Genomic DNA, 17699 nt, shown 5'->3' on the forward strand with positions numbered 1-17699 from the left:
CACCTCCTCCAGCTCTTCCAGTGGGACCCCAAGGCGTTCCCAAGCCAGCCGAGAGACATAGTCTCTCCAGCGTGTCCTGGGTCTACCCCGAGGCCTCCTCCTGGAGGGACATGCCCGGAATACCTCCCTAGGGAGGCGTCCAGGGGGCATCCGGACCAGATGCCCGAACAACCTCAACTGACTCCTCTCGATCTGAAGGAGTAACGGCTCTACTCCGAGCTCCTCCCTGGTGACCGAGCTCCTCACCCTATCTCTAAGGGTGCGCCCAGCCACCCTACGGAGGAAGCCCATTTTGGCCGCTTGTATCCGAGATCTCGTTCTTTCGGTCCTGACCCAAAGCTCATGGCCATAGGTGAGGGTAGGAACGAAGATCGACCGGTAAATCGAGAGCTTCGCCTTTCGGCTTAGCTCCTTCTTCACCACGACGGACCGATACAGCGACCGCATGACTGCAGACGCCGCACCGATCCGTCTGTCGATCTCACGCTCCATCTTCCCCCCACTCGTGAACAAGACCCCGAGATACTTAAACTCCTCCACCTGGGGCAAGGACCCCCCACCGACCTGAAGGGGGCAAACCACCTTTTTCCGGTCAAGAACCATGGCCTCAGATTTAGAGGTGCTGATCCTCATCCCAGCCGCCTCACACTCGGTAGCGAACCGCCCCAGTGCGCGCTGAAGGTCCGGGTTCGATGGAGCCAACAAGACCACATCCTCTGCAAAAAGCAGAGACGAGATCCTGTGGTCCCCGAACCGGACCCCCTCCGGCCCCTGACTGCGCCTAGAAATTCTGTCCATAAAAGTAATGAACAGAACCGGTGACAAAGGGCCGCCCTGCCGGAGGCCAACGCGCACCGGGAACAGGTCCGACTTAATACCGGCAATGCGAACCAGACTCCTGCTCCGGTCGTACAAGGACCGGACCGCCCTTAGCAAAGGGCCCCGAACCCCATACTCACGGAACACCCCCCACAGGGCGCTGTGAGGGACACGGTCGAATGCCTTCTCCAGATCCACAAAGCACATGTGGACTGGTTGGGCAAACTCCCATGAACCCTCGAGCACCCGCTGGAGAGTGTAGAGCTGGTCCAGTGTTCCACGGCCAGGACGAAAACCGCATTGTTCCTCTTGAATCCGAGGTTCGACTAACAGCCGGATCCTCCTCTCCAGAACCCTGGAATAGACTTTCCCCGGGAGGCTGAGGAGTGTGATTCCCCGGTATAGAAAAACTATATAAATAAAAAAATCAAATTCAAATAGAAATGATTTATTTTGTTACATATTTGTTATGTTTGCTATGTTTAATATTATTTTAATATATGTTTTAATTTTATCTGGACTACGGATGCATGGAAGTGATTGAACAAGCAAAGAATTGAATTGATAACTTGTAATTCATTGATTAACTCATTTAGAGAAAAGCAGCATGATTCACTACAGGTGCAAACTAAAATAATCTGAGCTTCCTCGCTGTCACACACTGCTTTAATCATCCAAGAAAATATTTAGATTGCACATTATTTACTGTACTGCCAGCTACCTAACTTAGAGAGCAGACAATAAGCAGACTTGTTTCAATATTTAAAATGATCAATAAAAGGATGTGACATAAAGCTTCAGTCCCAGTGATGAAGAAGCATCAAGGAGTCGCTGCTCGTACTTTGCCTCAGGAAAACAAGGTAAGAATATCAGAAATACAAGAGCAGGTTGGAAGCATCTTTCTCTTCTTCCAGTCCTCATAACTTCCAGACTGTAAACAGTTAGCCTGGCACAACAGGGAAATGGACTTTCTGATGGAATTAAGAAACATGAGAACCTAATGGTAACAGTATGAAGAGAATTATTACAACCTTGCTTCACAGTATCTATTGTGGAGATGATCAACATGAACTAGTATAGCTCTAATAAAAACAACCAGAAATGAAGTTAAACTAAACTTTGATTTATTTAACACAAAAAGGTAAAGTCTATTTCTATTATTTAAAATCTATCTCTAATATTCTATATTTATTATATTGGGCTATTCACATGTAATTTTATTGGGAAAAAAACCCAGTCTGTCCCTGTGCTGGACCACAGCTGGACAGCCGGACTCTCAGCCTTATTCTCACGCTGCTGGGACTTCTCCACCATGAAACGAACAAACCTTAATTGATCTTTCAGAAACGGACGCTGTCAGGGTTGCTAGGAGACCGAACAGTTAGTGACCCAAGTAGGAAGACCAGACAGTTTATGGTTCAGCATTCGCGGTCCACAGCTGGTCCGCAGCTGATACGAATTTTACTTTTCAATGCGAGTATTGGGTTTTATTTCTGTCCAATAGTTAACGACACCCATGTTTGAAAGATGTTAAATGGTGATAAAGTATGATGATGAAAAGCACACGTAAAGCACACGTAAAGCACACGTAAAGCACACGTCGGCGCATATAATTCTCCCTCTCTCTCTTTTTCAGAATCATAAAAAACTGTACTATCAAAATAAATAAATTATATCTCCTGGCTCCATTGTAAATATAAAATAAATATAAATATAAAAATTAGGTGTTTGCGGTTGAGTTGTGTTGATAAAACGGTGCAATCAAAAAACGGACACTCTCAGGGTTGCTAGGAGACCGAACAGTTAGTGACGTAAGTAGGAAGACCAGACCGTCTCATTTCGGAGACCGCGTGGATCAGCCTTCGCGGTCCACGGAGGGCGTGGCCTTCGTGGACCGCGAAGGCCACGCCCTCCGAAGGCTGCTGCCTCTGGTGTAGTAATGATGTATTTTTGTAGGCCAACCCAAAAAAAATGGCGCCGGTGGTTCCTACGTAAATTCACCTATTGGATTTTGGATCATTGCAGAAAATAATCTGTGTCAAACACACGTTTCTGATGCTGTTTAGTTCAGCTGATAATCTTTACAGATGAACATCATTTATATGAAGTTTGAAGAGTTAATGCAGCCCAGAGAAGTAAAAAGCTAACGTTATGCTACAAGCTAATTACACCGCGGTTGGTTTGTAATGACATCACGTGTGTGCTTTCAGATGAAAGTTGATATGGCCCTCTGTCACACCCTCCTTGGTTCATGTTTGTATATTAAAGCTAACAGGCTCCTTCCTATCACGACATTTGACAGACGTTCATTTAATCTATGTTTTAATTTTTTCATTTTAATGCTAAACTCGACCAAAATAATGGCAGACGCAGTTGTGCGTTTAAGGATAACTTTAAATGAGCTAAAATTGTGTTAAAATATGTTTGATGCTCATGATGTCGGTTAACGTTGACTGTCTGCCCGTAGCTGCTTGTCGTCTAGATCCCGGGGTCTGAAACCACCCGTCGCCCTGCAGCTTGTGTTAGTGTTCATTATTACAGACGTAAACAGAAGAACTCCAAGACACCCAATGTTGTGCTATTCCTTGTTTTAATCCCAGATTTTTTTTAAAGGCAAAGTCCAACACTTTATGAACCACGACTCAATGAAGACTGAAATAAAGATAAGGCAAGTTGTATTCTTACGATACATTTTTTATCCTGGGGGCTAAACACTGAAGCTTCCACCACATGGTGACCTGTGTGAGCATCCACGCTGGTCGCTCGTCTCGTCTGTCTGAGAGCAGCTAAGTCAAACACTGCTCTCTGCTCGTAAAACTGCAATGCATGATGGTATATAATGCTTGACTAGTGACCATCGCTTGTCCGCTACTTTTCAAAATGCATTGTGGGATACATTGAGTGTACTATGAGTTCGGACAGCACTACAAAATGGCGTTCACTATATAGTGAAGAGGGAGAGATTTTGGACACAACGTTACTTTCTCTGTTTTGACCATTAAAACTAAACTGAAGTGAAACAGAATCAAAGAATAAAGTACAAACTGTCAACATCACCAAAACAACATTGGCTTTATTAAAAATCATTTCCATTTGAGATTTTTTTGAATGTATGTCGGTACTTTTACAGCTAGTATGAAAAATACAAACTTCAAATCCATCTTTTATATATGCAAAACAAACAAAGGCATCTTTATCAAAACACAGGAACGTCCTCCCGAGTCCTGCTTCACATTTCTGTTTATTTATCGCCGCTCTGGAGACGACGCTCATCCAACCCAGACAAGAACCAACCACATGTCAGCAGTTAACCATGGACAGATGATACTGAATATTCTGTAGACACATGTTGTCGTTGTTAAAAAATTAAGAGGCTGGAATGTTTTAGATGGATTATTTATAACAGATCCAAACCGAAGACTCTGGATTCATCGTTTCTCGTTCTCAGCATTTTTTTAAAAACATCCATCGATATAACCGACACGTCAGATGCCATGAAGGAAGATAAGATTCAAAACAGAAAAAGATATCCCTCAACTGGATCAAAAAAAGAAAAGTCAATGTTCACAGACATCAACCAAACATGAACAGAAGCCAAACTATTTACTTTCTCTACAGTTTACAATTTGCTTCATGTGAGGAAGAGACGGGTAAGACGTTAAAAAAAAGAGTGAGAGAATTATTGTTTTTATACATCACAAGTCTCAACGCAGTTTGCAAACCTTTGTGTGTCTTAAAAGGAAGATTCATCTCCAGGTAACCGGCGTCAAAGGTGCCTGAAAAATCTCCTTCCACTCTCCGTGGATCCTTTATTCTCTGATGGAATCTGGAGCTTGAAAAAAAAAAAAAAAAAAAAGACGACAAAGGAAAAGTCCTGAAGTTCACAAACAAACCTGTGAAGAAAGCAAATGATTCCCCTGTTAGACAGTTTGATCCGTCATCAACACACAGCGCTCATCTGTAGGATGGACACGAGAAACACACAACACAGAGCGGTCTCAACCTTCTGCTGAAGTTATGAAGAAAGACGACTCAGTATAAATCAGTGCTAACAGCTAAACACAGACCTGAGACATAGATGATATCATGAATACAGACACAGTAATGTAATACTGTCTGGCCTTTATGGAAACACCGTACCGAGATGAACCAAACTGAAGCGCTCGGTGGGGGCGGGGCTTGACTGACCTAGAGAAACACTGCTGCTCTCGGTGTTATCGAACTCATTCAAATGTAGCTCGAAATGTTCAAAACGTTGGTGAGCGGCGACAAAGTTTCTTCACCTTCTATAATCCTACTGATACGCAAAAAACAAACAAAGCTATCCAAAGAAAGCACGCACTGCCCGCTGAGCGTTCTTACTTTGTGTGTCATGTTGCTCACCTGGCACCTCAGCTTCAGTAAGGCGTGTAGTGTGGCGTGTAAGGATCCTTGGGTCGTGGCGCCGTGTAGGAGGCGGGCCTGGTGGCCGACACAGGAGAGAGGCGTGTTCGCTCGAAGGTGTCGCTGGCCGAGGACACGGGTACTCGTCTGATCGGGCTGCGGTCTCGTGCATAGTAAGCGGCAGCTGCGGAGGCGGATGAAGGAGGCATAGGAGGCCGACGGTCGTATGGATCTAAACTGGAGGGAAGCTTTGAGAAAGAGGAAGGGGGAGGAGGGGGAGGGGGGATGTAGGACATGCGACGATCTTCGAAATAGCTCGAGCCATAAGGGCGAGCTCTGTACTTCTCATAGTAGTCATAACTGCTATAGAGGCGTTCACGATCATAAGCCGGGGGCCTCTCAGGATAGGAGCTCGCCCCTCTGCCTGCGTACCGATCCCCAAACTCAGCACCGTATCCGCTGAGCCTACGAGGGGGAGGCGGTATCCCACCTACGTAACTCGCCCGACTATAGCCACCCATGTAATCATCCGCAGGAGGCGGGGCATTTCCGTAGCTCCCACTGCCATAACCTGGGGGACCGCGTGGGGGGCCCCTGCGACCTCTTGAACCATCACCGTGGCTACCGTTCCGACTCATGTGACAGTCTTTCGACCAGTGACCATGTTTCCCGCAGACATAGCAGCCGGTATGATCTCCCATTCCCGGGGCGGTGCGAAGCCGACTGGTGGACAGCTGTACGCTCATCAGCTTGCCTTGTGAGGAGAGAGAAGACACGCATGAGACCGAGGGAATCGGACACGGACAGCTTCTTACCGACTTTTAAACACCTTAAATACATTTGAGGGACAATCACAGAGCGAAGCGAGATACCCGGCCGCGCCAGGTGCAGGGGATTTAATGCCATTGCATATTCACCGGATTCACTGCAACTGCTTTAACAAACTTAAAAGTGATTATTTTCAGTCCACCTGTGTTTAAGGTATCATTCAGAGGACTTCTTACGAGAGCTCTACGGCGACAGAACTACAAACAGCAGAAGACAACTAGCTCCCCCTGCTCAAGATTTCACCTTTGAAGGCTGTGTTGTCCAGCTTATCGATGGCCTCCATGGCATCCTCCATATGCTCCATGTGCACAAAGGCGTAGTCCTTCACTATGTCGCACTCCACCACCGGGCCAAATTCTGCAAACTTGGCTTTCAGAACTTCAGTGTCGACGCCTTCGCCCAGGTTGCTGACATGGAGCTTGGTGGTGGACTTGGGCCTCCCTTTGCTTATCTCCACGTTCATGCGCCAGCCGTGCAGCTCTTGCTGGTGCAGGTTTTTGATGGCCTCCTCCGCCTCAGACGTGCTGCTCATGTGCACAAAACCGTAGTTTTTGACGATGTCGCATTCTGTGACTGTGCCGTACTTCTCGAAGAGTTCACGCAGCTCCTCTGCTGTGGCGTTGCATGCCAGGTTGCCGATGAAAATTTTCACCATGATGATGTGTCGGGTATTTCCTGAAAGATACAAAAAAAAGATGTGTCAAATGCTTCTGTACTACCACCGTAGTTAAATGTGTTCTGAAGACCGACTTCAAGGATAACCTGAGTGTCTATCGACCCACAAAATGTGAGATAAATCCATCCAGTCCTTTGTTTGTGGTCTGCATAGGTCTTATCACACTCTGAACATTTTAAACAGAGCTTTTTTCTCTGTTTGTGACGTCACAAGTTGGATTCTGGCAAAATAAATTAAGAAAATAACTTAAATTAGTTGTAGTTATAATGTGTCGATAACTTAGACAGATTGCTTGTTTTTTGAGGACCACAGACTGTAGTTATTGGTTTGGACGGTTTGTTGTTGTAACCACGACAACGCAGACTCAATGGCCGTGACGTCACTTTTTCAAGTAACACCGAGAAGCGTTTCGATTCATTATAAATGGACATAAAGTTTATTTCATTTACAGTTTAACATGTAATATGAAAGACTCGGACCTTCCTCTCCGCCCTGCCCCGAACACAGACATGTAAACTCTGTTTGTTTACGTTGAACACCTGACGTCAGCTAACGTGCCATATATCTGCGTTATTAGCATTTATCGTGTTTGTTTAATTCTGCTGTCAGACTTACTGACCGCTAAAACCCTCTGTTTGTGTCCTTATATTATTAGAACGTCCTTATATTTGGCCAACAACAGTGTTTGATTTCAGAAAGCTAATATGTGAGCTAACTGGCTAGCGTGTAAGCTAAAATTCTACAAGCTAACGTTCAAGCTCGCGCGCTACTTCCGGCGCGAACATGGTTTCACATAAGACGAGTGTTCCAATATAATCCACTCAAATTAAACCCATTCAGACGCGTTTCAACGCAGGTTATTTCACTTTAAAGAGTGTAAACCCACCTCTGAAGCGACGTAGGCCTCGACACCAATGAATGAAAAGTGGAATGACGAAGCTTCTGCCGCGTCTTTTCTTCCTCTTCCTGGTTCATTACCGCCCCCTGCTGTTCGGAAGTATGTACTGCAACAACACAGCACAGGATGGCGTTCATCTCAACGACCTCCTTTCATGTGAAATAAACTGTTTAAATAAAATGTGTATGTTGTGGTTTTTACTGTGAACGAAAGGGGTTCTTAAACATGACAATAACTTCGGTTTAGAGGATATTAAAATCTTTATTTTGCCTAATATAACCCATTACATCACGTAAAAGTTTACTGTGTTGTTATATACATGAAATGTACACACGAATACTAAAATCATCATTAAAAAAAAACAAATGACTGTTTCATATGATGCTCTTCAAGTATATCTCAGGGAATCGTTAGTGTTATTGAAACGCTTCCCTTTCCATAAATATCAACACACACACACACACACACACCTGACTGTAGTGAATTTATATTTTAAAAGCAAATTTAGTTGAATTCAGTTTCTCTGACGCCTCCTGTAATCAAATACAAGGTTAGATTCTGTGAACACAGGATTAGTTCAGACATAAGATGGACGAAGGTCATGAGGTGAATCTGTTTATGGCACTTAAAGGTCACCGAAAACGACGAACAGGCCAATCACATTCTCCGCTCTCTCAACATGGTGGCACATAATATAAATGCCACCACGCTCGCACATTCAGGATTTTCCGAATTATATGATAAGAATAAGAAGACATTTAAACAAGCATCCTGTTTCTTTGTAACACTCACACAATGTTTTCTGAGCTGCTGTAATAACAACATTTCCTCCATTGGGGATCAATAAAGTTTGTCCTTTTCCCAGCTATCACTCACACACTGTTTAAAGGGGACAAATGGGACAACTTTAACAACTAAATCATATGGAGGACATGGTTGTCGACTTGCCGTGCTCTTGACAGCTGGAACAGGACGGTTTCGTGTTTTCATGTGTACCAAGAGGTTTTTGAAATCTGAGTGTGTGTGTGGAGGAAAGACTCTATGTCCAACACCTGTCTGTGAGATGGTTTCATTCTGCAGTCCTGTGGAGTCGCCCCCTGCTGGCTATGAAAAATAATGCATGTTTAAGACACTCCTGCATTACATGTTCAGAAACCAAGAGACTTTTTCCACTTCTTAAACACAATCTACAATTTATAACCTTTGATGACAACGTTTTCTACAGAACATGGAATATCATTTTAAATTTCTCCTCCTTGTTTTTCGGCTTCAGGCCTCCGTAGCCGACAGTCAAAGAGGGAATCATTGGCACACAAGTCTTTGGAACAGATTTCCCTTCAGTGTGATGTTTTTATTTCTCAGTAGCTGCTTTCATGTCCGGTCAGGATGTAAAGGTTACTCAGAGCAGAGGGCATGTCTGTCGGCGTGCTCTGAAGGATGATGTCTCTGTGGAAAGGAAAAAGAAGTATTAATGCTCAAGTTCAGTCCTGTGTAACACCAGCTGTGTGTGTAACACCAGCTGTGTGTAACACCAGCTCTGTGTAACACCAGCTGTGTGTGTAACACCAGCTCTGTGTAACACCAGCTCTGTGTAACACCAGCTGTGTTACACCAGCTCTGTGTAACACCAGCTGTGTGTGTAACACCAGCTGTGTGTGTAACACCAGCTCTGTGTAACACCAGCTGTGTGTGTAACACCAGCTCTGTGTGTAACACCAGCTGTGTGTGTAACACCAGCTCTGTGTTACACCAGCTCTGTGTAACACCAGCTGTGTGTGTAACACCAGCTCTGTGTAACACCAGCTCTGTGTAACACCAGCTGTGTGTGTAACACCAGCTCTGTGTAACACCAGCTCTGTGTGTAACACCAGCTGTGTTACACCAGCTCTGTGTAACACCAGCTCTGTGTAACACCAGCTCTGTGTGGAACACCAGCTGTGTGTGTAACACCAGCTCTGTGTAACACCAGCTCTGTGTAACACCAGCTCTGTGTGTAACACCAGCTCTGTGTGTAACACCAGCTGTGTGTGTAACACCAGCTCTGTGTAACACCAGCTCTGTGTGTAACACCAGCTGTGTGTGTAACACCAGCTCTGTGTAACACCAGCTCTGTGTGACACCAGCTCTGTGTGTAACACCAGCTGTGTGTAACACAGAGCTGGTGTTACACACAGAGCTGGTGTTACACAGAGCTGGTGTAACACCAGCTGTGTGTAACAGCTCTGTGTGTAACACCAGCTGTGTGTGTAACACCAGCTGTGTGTGTAACACCAGCTGTGTGTAACACCAGCTGTGTGTAACAGCTGGTGTTACACAGAGCTGGTGTTACACACACAGCTGGTGTTACACAGAGCTGGTGTAACACAGAGCTGGTGTTACACACAGAGCTGGTGTTACACACAGAGCTGGTGTTACACAGAGCTGTTACACACAGCTCTGTGTAACACCAGCTGTGTGTAACAGGCTGTGTGTAACAGTCTGTGTAACACCAGCTGTGTGTGTAACACCAGCTCTGTGTAACACCAGCTCTGTGTGACACCAGCTCTGTGTGTAACACCAGCTGTGTGTAACACAGAGCTGGTGTTACACACAGAGCTGGTGTTACACACAGAGCTGGTGTTACACACAGAGCTGGTGTTACACACACAGCTGGTGTTACACACAGAGCTGGTGTTACACACACAGCTGGTGTTACACAGACTGTTACACACAGCCTGTTACACACAGCTGGTGTTACACAGAGCTGTGTGTAACAGCTCTGTGTAACACCAGCTGTGTGTAACAGCTCTGTGTGTAACACCAGCTGTGTGTGTAACACCAGCTGTGTGTGTAACACCAGCTGTGTGTAACACCAGCTGTGTGTAACAGCTCTGTGTGTAACACCAGCTGTGTGTAACACCAGCTGTGTGTGTAACACCAGCTGTGTGTAACAGCTCTGTGTGTAACACCAGCTGTGTGTAACACCAGCTGTGTGTAACACCAGCTGTGTGTAACACCAGCTCTGTGTGTAACACCAGCTGTGTGTAACACCAGCTGTGTGTGTAACACCAGCTGTGTGTAACACCAGCTGTGTGTAACACCAGCTGTGTGTAACACCAGCTGTGTGTAACACCAGCTGTGTGTAACACCAGCTGTGTGTGTAACACCAGCTGTGTGTAACACCAGCTGTGTGTAACAGCTCTGTGTGTAACACCAGCTGTGTGTAACACCAGCTGTGTGTAACACCAGCTGTGTGTAACACCAGCTGTGTGTAACATCAGCTGTGTGTAACACCAGCTGTGTGTAACACCAGCTCTGTGTAACACCAGCTGTGTGTAACACCAGCTCTGTGTAACACCAGCTCTGTGTAACACCAGCTGTGTGTAACACCAGCTGTGTGTAACATCAGCTGTGTGTAACACCAGCTCTGTGTAACACCAGCTGTGTGTAACACCAGCTCTGTGTAACACCAGCTCTGTGTAACACCAGCTCTGTGTAACACCAGCTGTGTGTGCGTTCAAACACGGCAGAGTTTGAAAGTCATCTCTAACATGGGACAGAGTTTGATGAACAGATAGTTCCAACGTTGACAGAAGATTCACCTTAAACCTAAAACCTGGCTGCTCGTAGGTGACCTCCATTAAAGCATCAGTCAATGTGTTCAACCTGAACTGTGTCAGTTTGCTCTTTAATCCACCAAGCGGACCCTTCCTCAGTCAGCTGCCAATCAGCTCAACATAGAAGAAGAACGTGACGACCAGCAGAGGACTGCACCTCGGAGGTCGATGGAGGCGGAGCTACACGGTGACATTAGTCGCAAAAAAAAATTTAAAAAGCGCCTGTCAAGCTGTACCAGAGAAAAATAATCGTTCTGAATCCTTTCTGTTTTCATTCATGGGAATATCTTTCCATTCTGGATATGGACATTTGAACTTACATTTTATATCATAAAGTAAAAACACAAAACTGACAAGATGGAAACAAAGTTCTTTTTTTAACTTTGCTTTTTATCAGAAGCTCGGCCTAACTTGTCACTGTGTGTGTGTTTGCAGATAAATATCAACGTACCTGTTTGTTCCCAAAACTCTGAACACCCGACTCTCGTCTGTGATTTCTTGAGTTACCTGCAGAAACATAAAGAACAGACGAGGTGCAGAATGAATTTAACAGGACGGAGAACACGAGACACATTCTGGAGTCCAGCTGAATCTTTCACCTCGTTGGAATGAAAGCTCCTCCCTTTAAGGCCGTGCTTCCAGAACGCCAGCACGCTGTCCTGTAAACACACTGATTCAAAACAGGCGTGTCACTCAAACTGTCCGCTGACACATCAGCTCATCTGTCTCTAAGATACGTCTCTTTACCCAGAGTGTCGATGGGGAAGTCAAAGACCATCTCAGCAGCCATCTCTTTGGATGGAAGTCCTCGCAGGTTCACCACCTTCACAGTTTCTGTCCAATCAGTATCAAGATAGATGAGTCACAGCGTGTAATGATCAGTGTGAACGATAAGAAGAGGATTTAAAGGTAGAGTCAGCATCCTGTCTCCTTCAAAATAAAACTTAGTCTCCTCCTAAAGTGAAGCTGCTCCATTGCCCCTTCAAAATAAAACTCAGTCTCCTCCTAAAGTGAAGCTGCTCCTTTGTCCCTTCAAAATAAAACTCAGTCTCCTCCTAAAGTGAAGCTGCCCCTTTGTCCCTTCAAAATAAAACTCAATCTCCTCCTAAAGTGAAGCTGCCCCTTTGTCCCTTCAAAATAAAACTCAGTCTCCTCCTAAAGTGATGCTTTGTCCCTTCTGGGCCTCCGTACATGTGTGACTGTGTCTGCAGAGACTCTGTCCTCTGACTGGATTTGACTCTTCTGATTTGTTCTGGTTGACTCGGGACATTTGTGGGCGGAGCTGGTGTGTTTCCTCCAGCCAATGAGAGTGCAGCAGGTGAGTTTCGGAGTGGATACAGCTCAGTGATTGGAGGAGATTCAAAGCAGGGTGACATACTTGCAGTGTAGCTACAAGCAGTAAACGGACACACTACATCCTGCAGGGGGCGGAGCTTCAGGAGAAGGAGGGGCCATGTTTGAAGGATGCATTTACACACTGACATGAACATTTGTACTGACTCCACCTTTAAAGTTAAAATGAAGTGACTTACTTTCTAAGACGATGAGGACAGTGTCTCTGTCCAGCTGGGTAACCTGTGCAGCCATCAGAGCTCCGCTGTCTGCACGAGAGAAGAGTCCGAGTTTAAAGGCATCAAACAAGCTGCAGGCTGAAGAACCTTCTGCTCATAGTTAGTCATTCAAAGTGTGTCAGGTGCACACACAGGATCCTACCTGGTGCAGAAACCGGCGAGCTGTTCAACTCGATGATATCAAACTGGAGCTGCTGGCTGAGCGGACGTTTCCCATTCGGGCAGCTTCTCACCCCGACACACAGCTGGGGAAACTCATCCGTCACCAGCACCAGCAGCTCAAAGATGGGCAGAGAGTCTGGGAGCTTGATGGTGATGTGCTGTAGGTCAAAGAGATGAACAAACAGATCCTGGTGATGTGAAGGTCGTCCAGCTCTATCCTCCATATTCACCTTTATGCAGATGATACGCTGCTTCATGTGTCAAACTCTTTCACAACTACTGGAGCTTAAATACACGAGCTGATCTGAATGATGGAAGAATACAGTGAGTGTGATCAGGTGATAAGCATGTGGAGGTTTCACTCAGGTGGTGTTGCTGGCAGCTGCACATGATGCTTCACTGTTTGAGTCGGGTGTATCTGTCACAATAGGACGCTGCGTCCTAGTGTGTGTGGTCAGCCTTTATAAGTCAAGGTCACAGTTATGGCCCGGTCATGTGACCCTCACAGAAATATATGATCATCATTATTATTATTATTCTAAAATGATGTGTAACGAACCTTCAGATGCATGAACTTCTGCAGAGGCTCATACCACAGTAACAGAACCAGACCGGATGGAACCGCTGCACACAGGAACGTGCTGTCAGTGTACGGGTTCCTCGCTGAGAGGACGAGGAGGACAGACAGAGACAGAGAGAGACAGGGGGAGAGAGACAGAGACAGAGAGAGACAGAGAGAGAGACAGAGAGAGAGAGAGAGAGACAGAGAGAGACAGGGGGAGAGAGAGAGACAGAGAGAGAGACAGAGAGAGAGAGAGAGAGAGACAGAGAGAGAGACAGAGAGACAGAGAGAGGGACTTTACTTGGTGTTTGGGTGCAAACATCAGGAACATGCAGCAGATGGAGAGTTCACTCACCTACGCTACATCTCCTGCAGCCTTTAGTGTCGGGAATCTTCACAGAGACGGCGAACTTCCTCTGACTGAGAGAGGAAGCACAGCTCAGTGTGGATCTGCAGACATGTTATGAAGCCTGTCTTTGTGAGGACAGTTCCCGGGGTCTGGAGTCCTACCTGGTGCTGATCCTCTCGGTGAAGCGGTGGGTGCTCAGCGACAGGCTGCTCTGTTTCTTCTGCAGATGTCCTCGGTGTTCAAACAGAGCCGTCAGACTGTGGGAATAAAGCTGAGAGGACTTCCCTGCAGGAGGAAGACACGTCTCAGTATGCATCCTGTATGTTCTCACCACATGGACGTCTCACAGACTCTTACCTGACACAGACATCAACACGTTGTTCATGACGTAGAGCCACGTGCAGCGCTGAGGGAGCAGCTGTTTGACACAGACAGCATCATGTAAGAACCACATCGTGCTGCCTCTTCATGAATGAGACGGGACGGAGACAGAGACGTCCCCCTCTTACCTTCTCCAGCGTGTCTTCATGAAGTTCGTTCAGGTTCAGAGAGTAGATTCCCTCCTCTGCTCCAAGAATGAGGTACTGGTCTGAGCAGGACAGAGTTTAAAGAGGGACCAGGAGAAAACCTTTATTTCTCCACTGTGACACAAAGAGACCAAGACGTGCACAACCACCTCACCAGGACCCGTTTGGACCTCTAATAATGCTGATGTATTCATCACTTACTTCAATTAAATCTACTCTTTCTGTACTCAAGCATCAAGTCACGCTCACCTCTTGTTTTGGGTAAAATCCAGGCGACGGCACAGTGGATTTGAAGAGGACAACCATTGAAGACTTTAGAGAAGCAGGCTCCCATCTACAGAGGCAGCACAGTGATGAGACACGAACAGCTCGCCAAAGAAAAACTTCATTATTACATATTTATCAAAACACCAGCAAGCAGGCATCCAGAGACAATGCAAAGACGCCAAATGCTGACGCTCTCTTCCTCTGTGATCAATCAGCCAATCAGAGAGCTGCTCTCTTCCTGTGTGATCATGAAGGAAACCTGCTGTGTTGAAGCTTCTCTGACAACAATGCAGCAGCCAGTATGTCCTCCTTCTAACTTTAGATTCTGCTCCTGAATGCTCTGGATCTGATTGGACCAGAGAAGGTAGGCGGGGCTTTGAAGGCCGTTTTGGACGCCCCTGGGTTTGCCAGATATGAGAGCAGTTATCAGGTGAACAGGTGTTGCAGCGATGGAAGCGGGCAGTGGAACTGCTTCAGATAGAAGTGATTGTACCCGAGCTAAAAAGCCTCTGCATGTTTCTAATAAGCTCCAGCAGCAGAAAGCTGCTCAAACTAGGATCAATGTTGGAGATGAAACATGGAGAGAGGTTAGAACGCAGAAAGCTTTACAGACCCATGCAGAGCTGGCTAAACACTGAAGCTACAGTGTCCACCACATGCAGAGCTGGCTAAACACTGAAGCTACAGTGTCCACCACATGCAGAGCTGGCTAAACACTGAAGCTACAGTGTCCACCACATGCAGAGCTGGCTAAACACTGAAGCTACAGTGTCCACCACATGCAGAGCTGGCTAAACACTGAAGCTACAGTGTCTCTACATGCAGAGCTGGCTAAACACTGAAGCTACAGTGTCTCTACATGCAGAGCTGGCTAAACACTGAAGATACAGTGTCCACCACATGCAGAGCTGGCTAAACACTGAAGCTACAGTGTCCACCACATGCAGAGCTGGCTAAACACTGAAGCTACAGTGTCCACCACATGCAGAGCTGGCTAAACACTGAAGCTACAGTGTCCTCCACATGCAGAGCTGGCTAAACACTGAAGCTACAGTGTCCACCACATGCAGAGCTGGCTAAACACTGAAGCTACAGTGTCCACCACATGCAGAGCTGGCTAAACACTGAAGCTACAGTGTCCACCACATGCAGAGCTGGCTAAACATTGAAGCTACAGTGTCCACCATATGCTGAGCTGGCTAAACACTGAAGCTACAGTGTCCACCACATGCAGAGCTGGCTAAACACTGAAGCTACAGTCAGAGTGCAGATGCAAGGCAGCGTTAGTCGTGAAGGTCAGCTCGCATTGAAGGTCACATGCTGTTAGATTTCACACTTACATGGACTTGGGGGGTGGGAGGGAGTCCATGACAGGCAGCCCTCTAGAAAGGTCAAAGGTTACACATAACAAAAAACCCCACAAGGGATGATAAAAAAGTGTGATATCAGATGATCTTAAAAACATGGTACAGACATGATTCATTAGCACGTTATTATGTTAGCAGATCACACGAGCTGACTGACGTCAGGTATGAGACGTCTGAACTCACGGAGTCCTCGGTCTTCCTCCTCAGCGTGCTCCATTCAGGTGATAGTGGCGTCTCTCTCTTCGGAGAGGTAACAGGCCCAGCCCTCTTTTTCTCTGATGTTACAGCGTCCCCCGCAGGCGGACATGGGTTACTGCAGCGCTGCCTGATGTCCTGTGTGGCCGAGCACCTGGATAATGCTTTTCAAACACGAAAGAGAGAAGAAGACAGATTTTTAGAGGCTGCATTTGAAATTCCCACCGTGGCCGAGCTTTTCCCACGCCAACGGCTCCTTCGAAGTACGCCAACCACCTCACCATAGACCCGCCCCCTTTGGCCCTTAACCCTGCTGCTCAATCCAAGGCTCTCTGAAGAGGTCGGCCCAACACACTGGGGTTAGGACTTGGTTTAAAGTTGGCCTTCATCTGTCAGACTGAACCGTCCACGAGCACATTACTCACAACCCAGCTCAGCTCTCAGAACAGCCGCCATGTTGGAGACGCACCCTGACAGTTTGTACCTGTAGTGGAGGTGGAGTCAGCTGTTATGGCGGCCTCAGGTCCCAGCGTGCAGCTCGGTCTGGCCGTCAGGTCTCTGTCGTCTGTGTTTGGACTTAAGGAGCTGAAGGCGGGCAGGGAGGCTGTGGACGGGCTGAACAAGCCGCTCTTCTTACCACCCTGAAAAACACACCAGTGAAGTCGAGAATGAACACAGTGAACACTTGGTCTCTGGAGGTCATCCTGTGCGACCAGGAGACCAAGTTATCAAACACTGAGTTTCCCAAACTTTTGTCCTTTGAGCCACTAAAAATGAAATGTGACCTTTTGATGGGTTATTGCTGTGAGAGCAATTTATCAAAAGTGTCCGTTTTGGACGCCCCTGGGTTTGCCAGATATGAGAGCAGTTATCAGGTGAACAGGTGTTGCAGCGATGGAAGCGGGCAGTGGAACTGCTTCAGATAGAAGTGATTGTACCCGAGCTAAAAAGCCTCTGCATGTTTCTAATAAGCTCCAGCAGCAGAAAGCTGCTCACACTAGGAGAGTTCATGCACAGACTCACTGCTGAGTCTGACATCAAAAACACAGATGTAATGTAACACTCACATCAGCAGATGGCGCCCTCCGAATGGTTAAACTCCTGAAAGAGAAGAAGGAAGGAGCGTCTTCATCAAGATGAAAAATGTTTTAAATAAACAACGACAACAAGCTGGACAACACAGGAGGATGCTAAAGATGCTAAAGACGCTAACAGCAGAACACAAACACAAAAACCTGCAACAAAATACGAAATAAGCAAACAGAAAAGAAAGAAGCCACAAAGCTGAGAACCAGCCGGTTTGTCCTGGATTTATAGAGAACTCAGGACAGACACTGGAGTTTAGGATGGGGGGGGGGGGGGGGTCACTGCTGTTAGAGAGGCGGGTGGTCCTACCTGAGCTGCAGAGCTTGTTCCACACATTCCAACAGACTCCTGCAACAGGAACACCTGCTGTTTATCTGACATGGGGCCTCTTTAGCCCCCCCTACTGACCACGC

The 17699-nt window shown here is 46.6% G+C and overlaps 2 protein-coding genes across 5 annotated transcripts in view; both read right to left on the reverse strand.

Annotated features, from left to right (window-relative positions):
- Positions 1 to 3866: 3866 nt before the first annotated feature.
- LOC306841809 (RNA-binding protein 4.1-like) lies at positions 3867 to 7693 on the reverse strand. 4 transcript variants are annotated; one of them, XM_079371811.1, is made up of 4 exons: positions 7593 to 7693; positions 6274 to 6705; positions 5203 to 5450; positions 4491 to 4712 (listed from the first exon to the last, which is right to left on the reverse strand). In XM_079371811.1, the coding sequence occupies exons 2-4, from the start codon at positions 6683 to 6685 to the stop codon at positions 4701 to 4703; spliced, it is 672 nt and encodes a 223-aa protein (XP_079227937.1). In that variant the 5' UTR covers positions 6686 to 6705; positions 7593 to 7693; the 3' UTR covers positions 4491 to 4700. The 4 variants fall into 4 exon arrangements, with proteins under 4 accessions (XP_079227936.1, XP_079227937.1, XP_079227934.1 ...); XM_079371808.1 differs by having other exon boundaries at positions 5203 to 5956; XM_079371809.1 differs by lacking the exon at positions 7593 to 7693 and adding an exon at positions 7186 to 7531 and having other exon boundaries at positions 5203 to 5956.
- Positions 7694 to 7845: 152 nt separating this feature from the next.
- The window catches only part of map4k2 (mitogen-activated protein kinase kinase kinase kinase 2), a 27947-nt gene continuing 18093 nt past the window's right edge, over positions 7846 to 17699 (reverse strand). Inside the window, 17 exon segments of the mRNA XM_079371820.1 lie at positions 7846 to 9050; positions 11652 to 11707; positions 11800 to 11870; positions 11948 to 12034; positions 12733 to 12801; positions 12914 to 13091; positions 13493 to 13596; positions 13851 to 13915; positions 14006 to 14129; positions 14202 to 14262; positions 14354 to 14433; positions 14621 to 14705; positions 15979 to 16020; positions 16189 to 16364; positions 16685 to 16841; positions 17268 to 17301; positions 17596 to 17634. Coding sequence (XP_079227946.1) covers positions 8963 to 9050; positions 11652 to 11707; positions 11800 to 11870; positions 11948 to 12034; positions 12733 to 12801; positions 12914 to 13091; positions 13493 to 13596; positions 13851 to 13915; positions 14006 to 14129; positions 14202 to 14262; positions 14354 to 14433; positions 14621 to 14705; positions 15979 to 16020; positions 16189 to 16364; positions 16685 to 16841; positions 17268 to 17301; positions 17596 to 17634 — 1516 coding nt within the window. The 3' untranslated portion in view covers positions 7846 to 8962.

The sequence above is a fragment of the Symphodus melops genome (assembly GCF_947650265.1).
Source record: "Symphodus melops genome assembly, chromosome: 20".
NCBI lineage: Eukaryota > Metazoa > Chordata > Actinopteri > Labriformes > Labridae > Symphodus > Symphodus melops.

What these genes read in the sequence shown, in the direction of transcription:
- LOC306841809 (XM_079371808.1), bottom strand. Translation starts at nt 6,685, where the DNA reads ATGGTGAAAATTTTCATCGGCAACCTGGCATGCAACGCCACAGCAGAG. An exon ending in GGACAACACAGCCTTCAAAG is followed by an intron (nt 5,957 to 6,273) that starts GTGAAATCTTGA and finishes TCTCCTCACAAG; the next exon opens with GCAAGCTGATGAGCGTACAG.